Source organism: Caretta caretta, chromosome 2 (assembly GCF_965140235.1).
Source record: "Caretta caretta isolate rCarCar2 chromosome 2, rCarCar1.hap1, whole genome shotgun sequence".
Taxonomy (NCBI): domain Eukaryota; kingdom Metazoa; phylum Chordata; order Testudines; family Cheloniidae; genus Caretta; species Caretta caretta.
Window position 1 is genome coordinate 16,145,829 of NC_134207.1, and position 17,778 is coordinate 16,163,606.

Here is a 17,778-nt window from a genome sequence, read left to right on the forward strand (position 1 = left end):
CTGATTCTCTGTGGAGTAGCCACTAGAGAGGGATGTGTTACTTTGCCAGTGGATTGCACAACTGCCAGACAGCAATGAAATGCTTTAGAATTATGATTCCTGAGTTTTCACCCTGGCTCTAAGTGTGCTCTATTGGCAGAACAGGTGGATAGAAGTAGGAGTCTGGGGTACTGTTTGTTGTTAATAATGCTCCCAACTCTTTGGTTGGATAGTCAAATTTCACTGAAAGCAAAGTCAAGTGTGGTGACTTGGCACATGGCAAGGTGTGTGAATCTGCTTATTGATTCCAGTTTTGCCAGTAGTGTCCATGTGCAACTTCAGATTGATATTTGGCTGCTTGCTAGGGTAGATGGGGGGGGGGGGGGGGGGCGGTCTGCTTTATAATAAATGGTTATACCCAAAATTAACACCCATCTGTGGAAAAGGCAAGTTGCCACTGCCACATCAGTGCACCTTCCCTTAGCCCAGGGGTTCTCAAACTGGGGTTGGGACCACTCAGGGTCATGAGTTGTCAACCTCCATCCCAAACCCCACTCTGCCTCCAGCATTTATAATGGTGTTTTTAATCTATAAGGGGGGGTCACACTCGGACTTCCTATGTGAAAGGAGTCACCAGTAAAAGTTTGAGAGCCACTGCCTCAGGGTAATTTGAAGTGGAGGGTAGACAGGAAAGCAAGCAGTAGGAAGGTTCAGAAAGTTAAGGAGCAAATGGAAATTTTCAGGAACTAACTATGCTGAGTTTAGGGTAGAGTTATCATGGGTGGGAGAGAGAGAACAAGTTCTCCCATGCTGAATTCCAGGGTCCTACCTGGAACTCCTGATATGCTTAGCTAGTCAAAGCATGTTTAAAAAAATTAATATGGGTAAAACTCAGTGTTTCCCCTCCACCCATTTTCTTGTCCAATCTGTGATTTTCCCAGATTATACCAGTTTCTCTTCTCCCCATCAGGTCCCAGTTTTACCAGACTCCTTGTCCAAATCTATTCCTTTTCCCTCCTGCAGTCTGGCTCTCTTCCCCGTTGCATTTGGACCTCATGGCTTTCTCCTTCACACTGCTTGGCTGCTACTGAAATGGCTGAAAGAACAGGAGTAGGGCTCTGTGCTCCTTTTGTGTCTCTATCTTGGGCTGGGATCATAGATCACAGGGAAAATCCAGCTCACCTCTATAGTCCTGGGCTGAAGCATCCTCAGTTGTTTTGTGGAGCACATATGCAGTTCATTCCGTACTAAGAGCTGAGAGCAGCTTGAGCATGCTCAGTGAGGACTGAATTTTCAGTGATTTTTAGCAAGTAAAAGCTAAGTTTCTACTGAGCATGTGCAAACAACAATTCTTCAAAGATTTATAACTTGGCCAAATTTGTGTGTCCTCCCACCTTTCCCCCTCTTCTCTTCTTCCCCTTCCCCCCCCCCATGGGCAACAGAAGGCACATCCCTGACATGCAAGCACCATCTGCCAAATTTAAAGTTTCTAGTCCAGAACACCAGGGTGCTAGAGCTCTGTAAAGGAAAGATCATCAGAATTTAATGTAGGCAAAATACGTTTTAACATGTTTTCCCCAAAAAAATCTGCCTGAGGGAGATATCCAGCATGGGAACTTCAATCCAAATGCTTATAACTTTGCCAAGTTAACCAACTAAAATCAGTCTTGTAATAGGAAGTGTCAGGCAACCTTAATATGTGGCACTACCAATGTACCCTCTAATTTTTTTATCTCCATGTGCAGAACAAATTTTGTTATGTGACCCAATATGGAGGAGATGTGTGGTGGGGGTGAGGCAGAGGGGTGGGAGGGGACACAGGGCTGGGGCAGAGTGAGGTGTGGGCTCTGGCTGGGGGTGCAGGCTCCAGGATGGGACCAGGGTTGAGGGGTTCAGGGTACAGGCTGCCCTGGGGCTGTGGCAGGGAGAGGGAACTCCTCCCAGCCCTCTCCCCTGGCTGCAGCAGCCCTTGATAGCCTGCTGTATGGCCACACAGCTCAGAGGGAACTTGAGGCACTACCCTCTGCGCCTATAAGAAGGTGGGGGGGCAAACTAAGGGTGCAGAGCCAACCTTAATTCTGGCATTTTGTAACTTGAGTGCTTTACTTTGCAACGTTAATGTTCCTTCAGTGTAGACTTTGGTATGGCATCTATGGAGCAATTCTGTACTGGCAGGGGCATGAACTAGATAACCAAATAGGTCTCTTCCCCCTCCAGCTCCTGTGATTCTATGTATTTGGATTTGGCATACTGTCTCATGAGGGTTGTTCCTTGATAGATTATCTGTCCCATCCCCGTCCCCCACCAAAGTAGATATAGCTTGGAAATATCAGCCACAGTCAGACCCAGAAAGTGAATGGGGAGAGGAACATGCTATGGCACTAATGAGCTGCAGGGACAATGGCTTGCTTCTGCTGCTTGTCTGTTTGCATTCTATTCTTTGGACAGAGGCTGGCTTTTCTATGCTGTGAGATGCCTAGCACATCTTTAGGTACACAATAAAGAATATTGGGAAGCCCACTTAATGATATTTTGTGTGTAATGAATGAAGTTGCAATCTTTAAATGGGGAGGGACCCATACTTTAGAGGAATATCTTTAGTTCTCACTTAGCAGAGGGTTTATGTAATTTAAATTTATAAATATTGAGTTTGAGACCCCTTAATGTTTATGTAGTAGAAGTAGGGTGTTTCTCCTGTAATGAAGTCTGTAGTGGTTTACTGCCAGCTTTACAGGTTTTAACCATATATTCTATGTACTACTGTCAAAATATAGGGCATGGGGCTAAAAGAGTGAATCCTGTTCTAGAGGAGCTTCCAGTTTAAAGGCATAGCATCTAGTCTCTGCCCTGAAGTGGTTACAGTGGAACAGTACCATGGATAACAGATTATAGTGAAAATCATACAGTTCAGAGGTTAAATCAGGGGTGGGCAAACTACAGCCCACAGGGGCACATCCGACTCTTCAGATGTTTTTAATCCAGCCCTTGAGCTCCAGCCAGAGAACAGGGTTGGGGTTTTCTGTGCTCTGCATGGCTCCCAGAAGCAGTGGCATGTCCTCCCTCTGGCTCCTAGATGTAGGGGCAGCCAGGGGGCTCAGCATGCTGCCCCTGCCCCAGGCACAACCCCCACAATTCCCATTGGCTGGGAGCTGCAGGGGGCGGCGCTTGCAGATGGGGCAGCACCCAGAGCTGCCTGGCCATGCCTCCACATAGGAGCTGGGAGGGAGGACATGCTGCTGCTTCCAGGAGCCACTTGAGGTAAGCACTTGCCTGGAGCCTGTATTCCTGACCCCTTCCTGCCCCACAATCTCCTGCTTCAGCCCAGATCCCCTTCCTGCCCCACAATCTCCTGCTTCAGCCCAGAGCCCTCACCCTCTCCCACACCCTAACCCCCAATTTCATGAGCATTCGTGGCCCCCCATACAATTTCCATACCCAGATGTGGCCCTTGGACCAAAACATTTGCCCACCCCTGGATTAAACAATACTGGACTGGAGAAGAGTCTGGGTAGATTAGCCTCCTACGTGCAAAGATATGATATTTCTGGAAGGCATGATTTCATAGAAGTATACTGTGGCTTAGTATCCTTGCAGAGTTGAATTGGTTTGCAGAAACCCAGTTAAAGATCAGCTTCTGGCTCAATTACAAACAGTAGTCTCATTGTGGCAGTTTATGCTGTATACATGTTGTTTGGCACAGGACTTGCAGATTGTCAGCTAAGATGTGGGTTTTCCAAATTGACTACCACATTGTATAAATCTACATTAAAATATTTTGGCTTTGAAAACAAGATTTTGCTACCATTATATCTTATTTAAAGGACCCATTGAATACTTGAACTGGTCTTATTTTTTTAAATGAAAACCCTTGCACTATTGCATGGGATTATCAAACTTAATTGTACCACAACCCTCTTCTGACAACAAAATTACTATCTCTCCATGTGGAGGAGAAGGGCCCAACTTCAGCATCAATTCCAGGTCCCAGCAAGTCTAATGCTGGTCCTGGCAACCCCGTTAAAGCAGGGTCATGACCCACTTTGAGGTCCCAACCTACAGTTTGAAAATCACTGGAATAGTGCATGAAATGCTTCTGGAGTAGTTGCCAAAGGGTGACTTCCATTTAGTTATCAAATTTGCAATAAATGAAAATATACTGAAAGGTTTCTCTAATAATGTTGGCAGAGTAACAGTGGTTCACAATTTTTTGTGAATAAATGAGCTTACTCTTATGGAATCATAGTACAGTAGAACCTCCATTACAAACATCCTGGGAATGGAGGTTGTTTGTAACTCTGAACAAAATGTTGGTTGTTCAAAAGTTTTTACAATGAGACATTGACTTAATACAGCTTTGAAACTTTACTCTGCAGAAGAAAAATGCTGCTTTCCCTTTATTTTTTTGGTAGAAAACAGTACTTGGTTTTTTCTCTCTGCTGCTGCCAGCTCCAAATGAGGGGTGTGGCTGATTGGTCAGTTTGTAACTCTGAGGTTCTACTGTATTGCCAACCCCATATGTTCAGTAACCATTAAGCAGGCCCCAGAAAATCCTGATTAACGTAAGTAGTGATTTTTAAAGATAATATGTAGTTCTTGTTTCTTTGGTTTTAGCTTTTTAAGGTACATTTGGGCCACACTTTGAGTTAAAACTTAAATCTCAAGACGACTAACTCTTTACTTGAGAATCCTTTTTCAATTATCACTTGACTCTGAGGCTCTATAGCACTAAATAACAAGAGTTAACACTGGCTGTTTGTTCTCAAGTATTTATTCAGATACCAGTGTAATTGAAAGTAGTCATGAATGGTTTTGCCCCAGAAAACATAGTGAAAGTGTCATTTTTGCCTGTTAAACTTCTGCTTGGTTTGGATTTTTTTATGACATTGAAGCAATGATCCTCATGCATCCACTCTGCTGGGCTGGATATTGTATGCCAATGCCACACTCTCACCTCCCATACCAAACCTACTCTCAGATCACCTATGGTCAGGGATCCCATGGTGGCCAGAGGAAATGCTACAAAGGCAAACGAAGCATATCTCAAGAAAACTGATGTGGACATCACAAGCTGGGAGAAGTAAGCTACCAGCTGACTTCAGTGATGCCACATCCTCCATCAGGCAGTGGCCTGCTTTGAGCAGAAGTACCTTGTCCTTGAAGCTGAAAAGAGAAGGAAGGAACAAGGATTTCTCCCAGCAGGCAGCTGACATGCCAGGAAATGTCTGCACTTGTTGTGGGTGGATCTGATATTCCAGGATGTGACTCCTGAGTCCTCTCAGGACCCATATGTAAATCTGTGGTAGAGAGCATCCTCGAATCTAGGGATTGCTGCTGATGACACCATGATGGGGCCTAAAAACATGAGATTCCCCACCTTTTCTGTTGGAACCCCCATTGTAATGGATGAACAGGTTTCCTTTCCTGTTCCCCTTGTCTTGCCATAAACTAATCTGATTCTGCTCCTGCAGGTTGGCAATCACTGATGTATGATCAGTTTTGAGAAGATTCTGTTCCAATAATTAAGGTGCATGAAGCCTTTAATTCTCCTCGTAATAATGTGTGAGCCTTTTGAAATTTTTAATCCTTTAACTTGGCTGGAATTGCATCTAATAACCAGGTTCAAGTTTGTGGGAGCCTACTGCTGAATGTTGCAAGGATGTTCAATTAATATAGACCCAAAAGCTGAACTAGTGAAGTGAAATGAGAACCTTGGTTTTGTTTTTTCCCCCCAGTGCTGGCAACTTTACACAAATGCTTGCAAATATAGATGAACTTTGTGTATTGAGCACTTGTGCAAGAGCAAACTATTTTGATCCAGGAAATCTATTTTGTTAAATCAGCTACAAGCTACAGTGTAGTATTAGAAGGCAACACAAAGCACCTATTTAAACATAATGAAACTTGCAGTGAACATATGCAAAACCACTTCACCCAAGCCACTTTCTCTTCAGACAATAAATTGGCTCAGTGAAGTCAGATACGGTTTGTGCTTCAGTCTTTAAACCAGTGGAACAATATTATGCCAATTATATTAGGAATATTAGCGTTTGTTGAGAATCTTTCAAGTGCTCTTAATTGATAAAAGGAAAACCTACTAAGTCAGAAATACCTGATCTGATGCAAAGTATGATTTGAAGATCCAGTAGATTTCCAGAGATCAAATACATCTGGTTACACACACAGCTTTTTCTTTTCAGATCTTCACAGAAGTAGCGGAGAAGCATGTTGGTCAGCACTTCCTAGCTTTAGTTTTTTACAAAAACAATGTAACAACTTTGAACTATTGCAAAAACAATTTTGATGCCATAAGATACCTAAGATATTCTTTCTGGCATGGCTTTTTAAATCCTTTTTTGTGGTCTAACCTCCTTGAGACCTAAACCATTCCATGCAAAAAAACTTATGGGTATTTCCACCACAAAAATAAAAGTTGTGGTGTGGTTCCCACCTAATAATGCTGGGGAAAAATGTAGTCTGACCTTTCACAATCCCTCATGAAGACATGCTTGCATTACTTTTATGAACATGAATTGAAACTAATGGATTAGTAGCAAAGCGTGACACTTTTGTTTTTTACATTCTTCAGTCCCATGTTGTAGAATTCAGTGAAAGGGATACTGTGAAATAAGTTTTAGCAAGGTGTGGTTTTCTTTTTTTTTTTCTTTGGGGCTATTAGACCATTGAGAAATATCTTAATGAAAAAGCTGCAGCTTTTTCATCTCTAGCTTTTAATAGTGCATTTAGTGTGAACAGTAGCTTACTATGTATTGATTGTATAGATTTCTATTCTCACGGTTGCCTAATATTTTTCCCTTACAAGCAACTGCAAATGAAGGCAGCTGACACTTCTGACTTTTTTTAGATTAATTTTTTTATTCCTAGTCTCTACCTCAAACTTTTCTGGAAACATTAAGCAAAAATGGTAAATCCATTTCGGAGAACAAGATTGGATGGAAATTAGTCATGCTAGTAATTTTTTTGGTCTCCTGACCACTTTGAATAGCTTTAGTACTTGGTTTCAACTCACTGTCATAAACATGCCCAGGCTGTTTCACTTTCATCATGTGTATCTTTTATTCCTCTGCACTTTTACATCCAGAACATAACACACTTTGTAGCAGGAGCTTTCCATGCAGCCTTCCTTCTTAGTGCAATTGCGCTTTTGCTTTCTGTTTCTTCTAATTATATCCTCCCAATTATATCCTTAGCCCCAGTAATTACCACCCAGGTGCTCATAATTAAGGCTACATTTTAGTCACAGGTATTTTTAGTATAAGTCATGGGCAGTGAACAAAAATTGATGGCCCATGACTTATACTATATACCCATGACTAAAACATGTGTTTGGGGGGAGGTGCAGCAGGCTCCCTACCTGGTTCCCCCACACACACCCCCTTGCAGCAGTTTGGGTGTGGGGAGGGGCAGGGGGTTGGGGTATAGGACAAGGTGAGGTGGGCTCTGATAGCATTTACCTGGGGGGCTCCCCAGAAGCAGCAACATCCCCCTTGCTGAGCTCCTAGGCAGAGATGTGGCCCCCACAGCTCCCATTGGCCATGGTTCCTGGCCAATGGGAGCTGCAAAGCCATTGCTCTGGCAGAGGCAGTGCATAGAGCTGCTTGGTCACACCTCCACCTAGGAGCTGAGCAAGGGGGATGTCCACTTCCAGGGAGCCCCCCAGGTAAGCACCCCCCTCACAACCAAACTCTGCTCCTGCTGGGCAGGTGGGGGTGCAGTGATCCAGTGCAACTGGCTCAGGGGTTGCCCGAGCTGCCCCTGATCCAGGCACCCCAACTGCTGTAGAAGTCAGAGGTCATAAAGCACAGAATCTGACTTCAGTGACCTCCATGACAAACCCACAGCCTTAACCATAATCCCTGAATAGAAAATGGTTAACTGCCTCCAGCTGGGCCTGCGGTTGTCATGCTGCAAAAATGTCTGATCAGGGTGCCTCTGCTGGCACTTGATCATACTTGGATTGAAAACCCCTTAGTGGGATGCTACTTAGTCTGCCCCTACCCTGTCTCCTGGTGCTACTACAGTACAAATGATCATTGATTGGAAATTTGGAGCAGTAAATTTGGAACTGAAATTTGACAGAGGGATGGTTTTGGGAATATTACTGTCCCCTATGAAAAGTCATCCAATTTGGATGAATTATAATCCAGATTCCTAAATCCTGGAAATTGACTGTGCCTTTGCACAGCCAAACTTGTTCAACACTTGTTTCTTAGTTTTCTGGAAATCCTGTCACCACTGTTTAGGCTCAAGCTTTAAACTGCCTGCACCAGCCTATTTTCCAACATCAAAAAACATACCATCTTAGATGTACTAGTCTGGGAACCAGATGACTTGAGTTCAGACTGCACCTCTACCACTGTCATGTTAATATTGCTGTGCACTTCTCTGTCCATGTTATTGAGCACAAGATCATCTCTGGCAGAGCCAAGGTATCCAATAGAATAAATCCAGAATCCTATCCACTGAGCCACACTAACTTTCAGACTGAATGTGCCAAATGTATATCCTTCGCTATGAGGTCTCCTACTTCTGCACTTAGATTACATTCCCTTCCCAGAACCAGGAACAGAATGCAAGTATCTGGATTTCCACCTTTCTTCTACTGTCTGTCAAGCAAAGAACAGTGTTACATCCCTCTTGTGGCTGTCCACATGGAGGAAATCAGTTTACATTTGCTACTGGTTATTCTGTTAGCTGAAGTGGTAGAGGTCTGTGCTGTGAATCTGTCCAAGATTCAAACTGATGAGCAGGATGGCTTATACATGTACTTGAATTTGTTCCCCCCACTTCCGTAAATATAGAAAACTACATGGGGAAAGCCTGCTTTGAAAAAATAGTAGGGTTACAAAAATCAAATATTCCAATTAGGACATATCTGAAGTAAGTACCCCTACAACCTTGATTATGTAACCTTTATTCTGACTCCTTGTGCATACACTTTGATACACCCTTGAGTGACATGAACACATCTTTTGCTATAGAATCCCTGCCTCACTTCTGTGCAGTGTTAATTGATTTTGTAACCTTCATATTCTAACTGGGGTGGGCAGGGGAGAAGGTGTGTATGTATACTTCCCAGCAGATTCAGTCTTCAACCTGAAACTCTGGGAGGTGGTCTCTATTTTTTCCTTCGCGTTTAAAATGCTTTGGTGTAAAATAAAAACATAAATATGCTGAAGCTTTCTTGATCTTTGCAGATATCCGCTACTAACCATGTCGACGGAGCTCCAGGATGCTCACCTCGCAGAGGTGAAACCTCTGGTAGAGAAAGATGAGGTAATTTTAACTAAATAGTTACATTTTGTAATCTGGAATTAGCTTGAACTGCATATTTTTTCTTCATATGAAAAATTGTAAAATTCTTACTCTGGTCATAAAGACAAATGCTAGGTATGTGGAAACACTGGGGGCTAATCTTGCTGTGTCTGAAAATCCGAGTAGGACTGGGCCTTGTTATCTAGTCCTCTAATTAAAAAACAAACTTGTACACAAATCCTCTTTTCTCACCCCTGCCTCCTTCATCTGTGTAAATAAAACTTAATACAGGTCATAATATGACACAGCACAAGGAAAGTTGTCCTGTTTTGGTCCCCTTTCAACCATTCCTCCTGCTTAGGGCTGGTCTGCATCATTTTTATGCCACTTATCAGTTTAGAAACTGATAATTACACTGGTGTAATCATCTAATTTGGATGCAGTTTTATATATATTTTTTACTGAAACTTGCAGAAAAGCTGTACTGATAGAAGCACTTTAAAACAGCACAGAAACTTTGTAAACACACCCTTACTTAACTCTTTATACCACTGTTTCTACTTTAATGTTAGTCATCTTCCCCCATGTACTGGAGTGTTTGGGTTTTTTTTAACTTTTTTTGTCCACAGCATTCAAGTTCATTGGCTATCCTAATCATGAATAGCACTAACAGTCTGTGTGCTTCTGTGGATCTGGTTCCACAGTCTAATAAATAGTCTAGACCACCTGTACACTTGGATGGAAAGCACCACTATCCCTAGAACATCTCATCCCAATGATTCGTAAAGCAGCGCCAATGTCTCAAAATATGTAGGCCAGATTGTTCTGTTAATCTGCAATTCTAGGCAAATTTTGCCTTCACTTTTTCTGAGTGGAAAGTTGCTGTAATGGGAATACATTCTTAGCAAATAGTTCGCTATTGCCTATGAATGGATCCCTCAGATTTGCCCTTCTTAGTCTTGTTAACATGTGGCTGTAATTCCTGGCAACAGTAAATCTTAGACATCTTTCTGCACTGTTTCCCATGCTAAACTCTTAATTCCTAGATTTGTAACTTTCATCCACCCACCTTCATTAAGACTACACACTCCAAAACTTTGGAAATCCACTAACCATTTTGTTTCAGTTGTGTTAAAATAGTTCTCTGTTCCTCTTACCCAGATTCCAAATTGTTTTCATGCAAACACTCTTGGCAATAAAAGAACAGGAAATCTCTTCAGAAACAAAGATCCTCTTTTCATGTGAATATCACCTGGAATTTAAAGTAAGAGGAGAAGCACTGATCTTAAGCGTGTCATCACTGAAGACTCCTCTTAAACATGTTTTATTTCTAAAAGATGTCAACATCTCTAACAGTACACTGGAGAACTCTCTGGATCTCTGTCATGGGCAGATGGAAAATTGGTCTTTTTGAGTAAAAGAGGAATATATACATGTTCTGACCCAAGATGCTACCTTAGTTCTAAACACACAAGCAGTCTTCTAAGTAGCACACAATCTCTCTGGATGCATATTATTTATCTGCTTTCCAGCTCTAGAGTACCACAACCCTGTGGTGAATAAGCAAAATAGCTATGCTTTCTACCCTTAATGTTTCCAGAGCTGTCTATGACCTGTTCCTATGTATAACATTGTTCCTGGTTATAACCTAACCAAACCCATTCCTACAAGATAGGATTTTTATTTATTTTTTAACAGGACCAGCTCTCAGAGGTTTCAGAAACGTCTCATCCTGAAACACTAATGCTTTTTGGAGTTACAAACTTTACATTATATGATATCTTACTGCACAATGAGAGTGCCTAGCTACCAATATAAATAGCTTGGTTCTGTAGCCCTCTTGTAATCCAGACTCAGACTTCTGATAAAGCAATCATTCCATTGAGGCCTTGCTTGTGTTTCTAATTGATAGTTTTTTATCATGATGCCATTGGTCAAGACCAAAATGTTAGTCACTAAAGTATCCTGGTTTAGTCGTCTAGGGCCTCATTGCCTCGGGGGGGGGGGGGGGGTCTGTTTTTTTGCATGTATATTTCTCCTTTCACTAGCGTAGCTTGATGAATATGGAGTTCTAGGGTCCTGCTGCTCTTATCCATATTGTCCTCAGCCACCATATCAACTTTTTCCTTCCTAGTTAAGTTCTGTTCTTAAAATATATGCAGCTAATATATCTACATTCTTTATTTATTGCACATAGAAATATTTAAGGTGGCATACATTTAGCTCTTTATTGTCTTGAGGAGGTTATAAAGTCTCTTGGCTTGCAGGTAGAGGAGTGGTACCGTATGCCTACTTCGTGTTGGGCAGCCTTTAATGGCTTGTTTAGTGTTGATGGCTAACCATAAGGTAAATACCAGGGTTAAGCATCACAATCCTTGTTTATGTAAGGCAGGAGAGATTTAACCCTCAGAACAAACAAGTAGTCTCATTGACTTAAGTGGAAATTCACATAAATGAGTAACAGCTGCATGAATGAACTGTGAAACATTAGCGCATGTTCAAACAGAGGCTCTCAACCTTTCTGAGGCCTCCCTGCTTGATGACCCCACAAAAACCTGCATGCAGTCCCTAAGGGGTCTCGGATTCTAATATAATGTCCCTTTCCAGTGTAGGGGAGCCCTAAAAGAGTGCTGTCTAGCTGCTAGAACAAGGAATGGGAGTTAAAATTCTTGGATTCTATTCAGTTCTGACTTGTTCATTGATTTAATTCATTACTTTAGGTTAATCATTAGCTTCTCTGTACTTCACTATACATGCTATAAATTAAGCAAGTATATCTGTCAAAGCATAACTAGTGTCTGTAAAATACTTGGGGCTAAGCTGTTCACTTGCTGAGTAAAACTCCCATTGAAGGTAATGGAAGTCTTACTGTATTTTGGTGGGGGAGGGAGTGGCTATAGAATTTGGTCTCTTGTAAATTTGGGAGCTTCACTAAGTGTATATACTTGGACTAATTTTGCAGCTGCAATGCATATCTGCATTAATATGTTACAAATCTCTCTTCACAGGGAATCACTCGCCTTCTTCAAGATTTTGATGTTCAGGCAAGTAAACACTTTTTTCCACTCTTCCATTTGGTAAACCAATTTATGCAAAATCTGATCAAAAGTGACTTATTCAAAAACAATGTAATTGCAAAGCATGAAGCTGAATAGTATCAATTATTTCATAACATTGTGAAGAGGTCTTCAGAAACTGGTTCTGAGGAAGTATCCACTTAAAGAGGGGAAAGCATTGCAAGTAGTTTTATTTTGCTAATGAGGATGTGACTGGCTGACTGGATGAAGGTGAAATCAATTGTTCTAAATATTTTCTTATTGGCAGGTAGGTCTTGTGTGCCTTGTATAGTGTCTAGTTTCCAAGAGATTCTTGGAGCATGTTGAGCAGTGGAAAGCAGTTAATGTCTGCACTTGTAGGTTTTTTTCCAGAAAAGTCCATTGTCTGCAGTTTTAAACTTGTGAATTGTCCACGTCCAGATCAAAGAGTGATGTCTTTGCCATTAGCCACACTTGTCTTTGAAGGCCTGGTAGACTTCCCAAATTTTTCAGTCTCTTTACTTGAAGTTGTGGTGGCTATTGTTTTTAGTAGTACCCTCTTTAGTCAAAGATGGTTGATCAGGTTAATCTAAACAAATGTCCAGAAACACTGTTGCTTATTCTTTCCATGTTGCCTGTGTTTACATCTTTGCCAGTTCATGTAACTTTGAAACAATATTTTAATGTTCACATTTTCCATTTTTCCATTTCTCTTGACTCAAATGGATGTTTTGCCTGAGTAAGGACTGTAAGATTGTTCCTCTGTTCATACATCAGAATTTGCCAGAGCCCATAGACAATGTAAAAACCCCACCCTTTTGGTGTGGGACCTTAACTTATCATTCTTGTCCAAAGGATGCAGGGAGGCAGTTTCTCCATGAAATGAGTGGCATTAAATACAGTATCAGACTTCTGCTGATGAAGTTTAGGGGAGTAGATACTGGAAAGATGTACTGGATTTTGCAAGTTTGTACTGTATCTGCTGTGCAATTTTGCTATGAAAATACAGCACTTAAACACAGGAACAAGCCTTAATTTATTATTTACAGTAAATATCTGTTTTATAGCATCTATTCAAGTAAATCCTTTTTCTATCTTTGTGAATTTTGGCACTCTACCCTAAATCTAGTTAACTACATATATCAAAGAATTGTTGCAAAAGCAGGCTTTTTTTAAGCAGCACATGGAAGATAAAATTTCAGTTTGGGTCCAGATTGATCAATTGTTCCAAATTAATCTGAATCCCAGATTAAGTTTGCTAACTGGAGTATTGCAATATTTTGGTTAAATATGACTAGAAATGACCTTTTGTGTCCTGTCTCTATTCTGACTACTTTAATTTCAAATTTGCATGATTTATAAATCAGTCTTAACTGCAAGAATGAAACCAAAAATAAAAATTCAGATATTTAACAGCCACTAATCCAGACCAACAGGTTTTTTGTCCTGAATGTTTAGCCAACAATAACTTTGTGTAAACTCCTGCTCTATGATCTTTCTCTTAGCTTACAAGACAGCTGCCATCTTTAGTAGCAGTTATATATTTTTCTTGAAACACAATATTCCAGTATATTGAATTGCTACTGGTGATAAGAGCACTAGAGGTGAAAATGAACCAGTACAGGCTGGTACAGTGTACCAGTACCAGCCTGTACGCAGCCCACACTTTAACATCGCTTCCCCACTGACCAGGGAGGCAAAAGGGCAGCTGCCCTGGGGCCAGTGATTTAAAAGGGCCTGGGGCTTTCGGCCACTGTCACTGCTACCACAGCAGCAACCAGAGCCCTGGGTCCTTTAAAAGCGCCTCTGGAGCCGCAGGCAGCAGGGGCCAGATAGCATAGATGGGCTGGCTGGGGACACTGACCCCAATCCCACACTACTAAGAATTTATTACTTTCACCCCTGAAGAGCATACATGTGCTGCTAATTAAGGTACCTAAAACTATGCATTTAAATAGGTGGCTTGATTTTTTTTTCCAGAGGTGCTGAGCACCCACAAGTCAAATGTTACTGGGAGCTAAGATCACCTTGGGGGGGGGGGGGGCGGCGGCAATCGGCTTATTTCATGCCTAAATATGGATTTGGATGCCTACCTTTAGATTCAGAAAAGTTGTTCAAAATCTTATGGGGCTATCTAAAACATTTGTAAATTTAGTTACTTTATTTTTTCCAGTTAATGAAAACTTCAACCTTTTTTTTCTGAAACCCCCCAACATGCTGTAAAAACACCATGGCCCACCTGTGCCACAACTGTTTTCTGCATATAAAAGCCAGAGCCAGTGTTAAGGGGTAGCAAGCAGGGCAATTGCCTGGGGCCCTGTGCCTCAGGGAACCCTGTAGAGCCAAGTTGCTCAGGCTTCTGCTTCAGCCCTGGGTGGCAGGGCTCAGGGCCCCAGGCTTCAGTCCTGCACAGTAGGGCTTAGGCTAACACTGGTTCTGTTTGGTGGACCCCCTGAAACCTGCTTGTGGTCCTCCAGGGGCTCCCCAACCCCGGTTGCAGTCTATAGCAGTGGTTCTCATCTACAATGACATTTGAATTTCAGGAGACATTTTTTAGCTGGTAATGCAATTTTGAGATTAGGAAGTAGTCAGTCTGTTTTTATATACCCACCTGAACTGTAAGATTTGGGAGAGAAATAGATTATGATAGTGGGAAATTGACTGTCAAACTTATAGCAAAACAGTCCCTGTCCTGAAGAGTTTATAATATAATACAAATATATATATATATATATATATGGCTGATGCCTCCACTCTGTGGAAGCTCTCCACTAAAGAGTATAATAAAAACAAGGGAAAGTTGGTGACACAATTAACTCCTAAATTTTCTCCTGTGTGGCTCAGACATGCCAAACCCATGGGAGGGGGGGAATGCAGAAATTTGGCTTGTTTTTGGCTTAGTTAGCTTGTGAGTTGCTTGTTGCCTAGTTCTTGGCTTGTAGCTTGTTGCTTTCTACACTCTTCTCCCCTCCCCACACCCCCCAATCGGCCACAGGCAAGCAGGGGGAGGGAGGGAGAGAGTTGGGGTGCACAGTGGGCCCAACACAACAGTCCCAGGCTGCACACCAGAAGGTTCTAATCAGTGTTGGGGTTCTTAGGGAGTGGCTTGTTTTGGTCTTGTTTTGAAATGGGATAGCTTGATTTTTTTTGGCTTATTGTGAGAGTTGGGGTGTGTATTTACCACGTGAAAGTTGGCAACTGTGGTGTGGATATGTTGGCCAGTATTAGTGGGTACTTTACTTAGGTTTTGGAGTTATCCCTTGGAGTTGTTAGACATCATAATTCATGAGCACTGGAAATTCTAGAGGTGAGCTGTTTTAACACCAATTTATGCTAAACTGATGCAGAATAGAGCATAAAATTTTTGGTTTTGCATCATAAATATAAGACCTGGTCTAAACTACAGGGTTAGGTCAAATTTAGCTGCATTAGGTCAATTTTAAAAATGACTGCGTCCACACAACCAACCCTGTTCCGTCAACCTAAAGGGCTCTTAAAATCCATATCTGTACTCCTCCGCAATGAGGGGAGTAGTGCTAAAATCAACCTTGCTGGGTTGAATTTGGGGTAGTGTGTACATATTGATTGGCTTCCAGGAGCTATCCCAGAGTGCTCCATTGTGAGTGCTCTGGATAGCCCTTTCAACTCCGATGCACTAGCCAGGTACACAAGAAAAGCACCGGGAATTTTTGAATTTCATTTCCTGTTTGGTCAGCGTGGCGAACTCAGCAGCACAAGTAACCATGCAGTCCCAGAATCACAAACTAGCTCCAGCGTGGACCAAAAGGGAGACGCTGGATCTGATTGCTGTCTGGGGAGAAGAATCTGTGCAGGCTGAACTCCGATTTGGGTTATTGCTGATTTATTTTATAGAAGTCAATTCTTAGAATTCAGTTTTAGACAGTCGATTGCATATGTCCACACTAAGTGCATTAAGTCAGTGGAGTGCATCCTCACTACTGTGGCTAGCATTGACTTGCGGAGCAGTGCACTGTGGGTAGCTCCATGCTTACTGTGGTATGGCATCTGCACAGAGAAAAGGCACAAAATGATTGTCTGACGTTGCTTTCATGGAGGGAGGGGCAACTGATGACATGGACCAAAAACCACCTGCGACAATATTTTTGCCGCATTGGGAGCTTAACCCAGAATTCCAATGGGTGGTGGAGACTGGGATAGCTACCCACAGTGCACCGTTCTGTAAATCAATGCTAGCCACAGTAGTGAGGACACACTCCACCAACTTAATGCACTTAGTGTGGATATATGTAATCAACTGTAAAATCATTTTCTAAAAATCAATTTCTAGAAGATCAACCTAATTTCGTAGTGTAGACATAACCCTAAGCAGGTAAGGGTTGGTAGACATTATTGGTCATTTTCCTAATTATGATCACACTTCAAAAGTGGGTTGTCAGCCATAAAACTTTTTATTTACCAAATAACTAACAAGGCGACTGTTTCTGCTGCACTATAGTTGTAGGTGGCAGAGATGAGTTTTAATCATTTTTTAAAAATCCATGGCTATTGGCCATCATTGTTCACTGGTAAAGTGACCATCAGTTCATCTCCCCCTACTGCTTTGTCTTTCTTACAAAAAGAACCATGTCATAAAATTGACAAGAAGAGCTTCTTTTTTTCCAATACTATAGGGGCACATTCCCAGCTGGTGCAAATAGTCATAGCTGCAGTGATCAGCCCCATTGCTGTGCTCTCCCAAATGGATGATTGAGGGGAGATAGTGTTTCAACATAACCCATTTGCTAATTACGGTGTGAACAATCACTGGCCAGAACTAAACTAGAGTTGCTGCAATAAGGTACCAAAATCTCATCTAGAGACACTGGTAATACGGAGTGTTATAAATGGCCTGACACTGAGTAACTACAATTGCTATGGAAGACAGTGGTGCTGAGCGCCACTGAAATCGCTGTTTAAGGTGCCCAACTCCATCCTCCTGGAGCAGGGAGATTTTTGACCACTAAACTGAAAATTAAACATGGGGCCTAAATTTAAATGGATAAACTGACCAAGCTTTTACACAGAACTAAACATAGGTAAAATGTGGTGACTGTCTCTTTAAAAAAAAAAATAAAAAATCCATGAACAGTTTTAGACCAACATTACCCTGCAATTAGAGAACCAGACATTGCATGCTAAATTAGAAGTAAAAATGCTTTATACATCTAAAAATCAATAGAGGAATAGAATGAAATTAAATAGAACATAAACAGTAGTTAGTAACTGGGATTTTAAATTTTCACTTCTTCATCCAAGAAGTTATAAGTAATGTGGATTTAAAACAAGCCTAAAGGGGAATACTGTTTGCACAAGTTTAGGTTAATATATTTTAAAAAAAAGCTGCTTCCCTAGAATTTCTTGAAGGAGGGAGACTGTGTGTGGAATGAAGTAGTGGTACACTTTAAATAAAAGCACTTGAAGAGACTATGGGATTAAGGATAAGCTTTTAGCTTTCAAATCGTGTTGATGT

The 17,778-nt window shown here is 41.7% G+C and overlaps 1 protein-coding gene across 2 annotated transcripts in view; it reads left to right on the forward strand.

Moving 5' to 3' along the window:
* NDRG1 (N-myc downstream regulated 1) overlaps window positions 1–17,778 on the forward strand; it is a 66,001-nt gene that overhangs the window by 10,681 nt on the left and 37,542 nt on the right. For both annotated transcript variants that reach the window (XM_048841702.2, XM_048841703.2), the window contains 2 exons: window positions 9,195–9,273; window positions 12,261–12,296. In XM_048841702.2, the coding sequence (XP_048697659.1) occupies window positions 9,211–9,273; window positions 12,261–12,296 (99 nt within the window). In that variant the 5' untranslated portion in view covers window positions 9,195–9,210. The remainder of the gene's footprint in view (window positions 1–9,194; window positions 9,274–12,260; window positions 12,297–17,778) is intronic.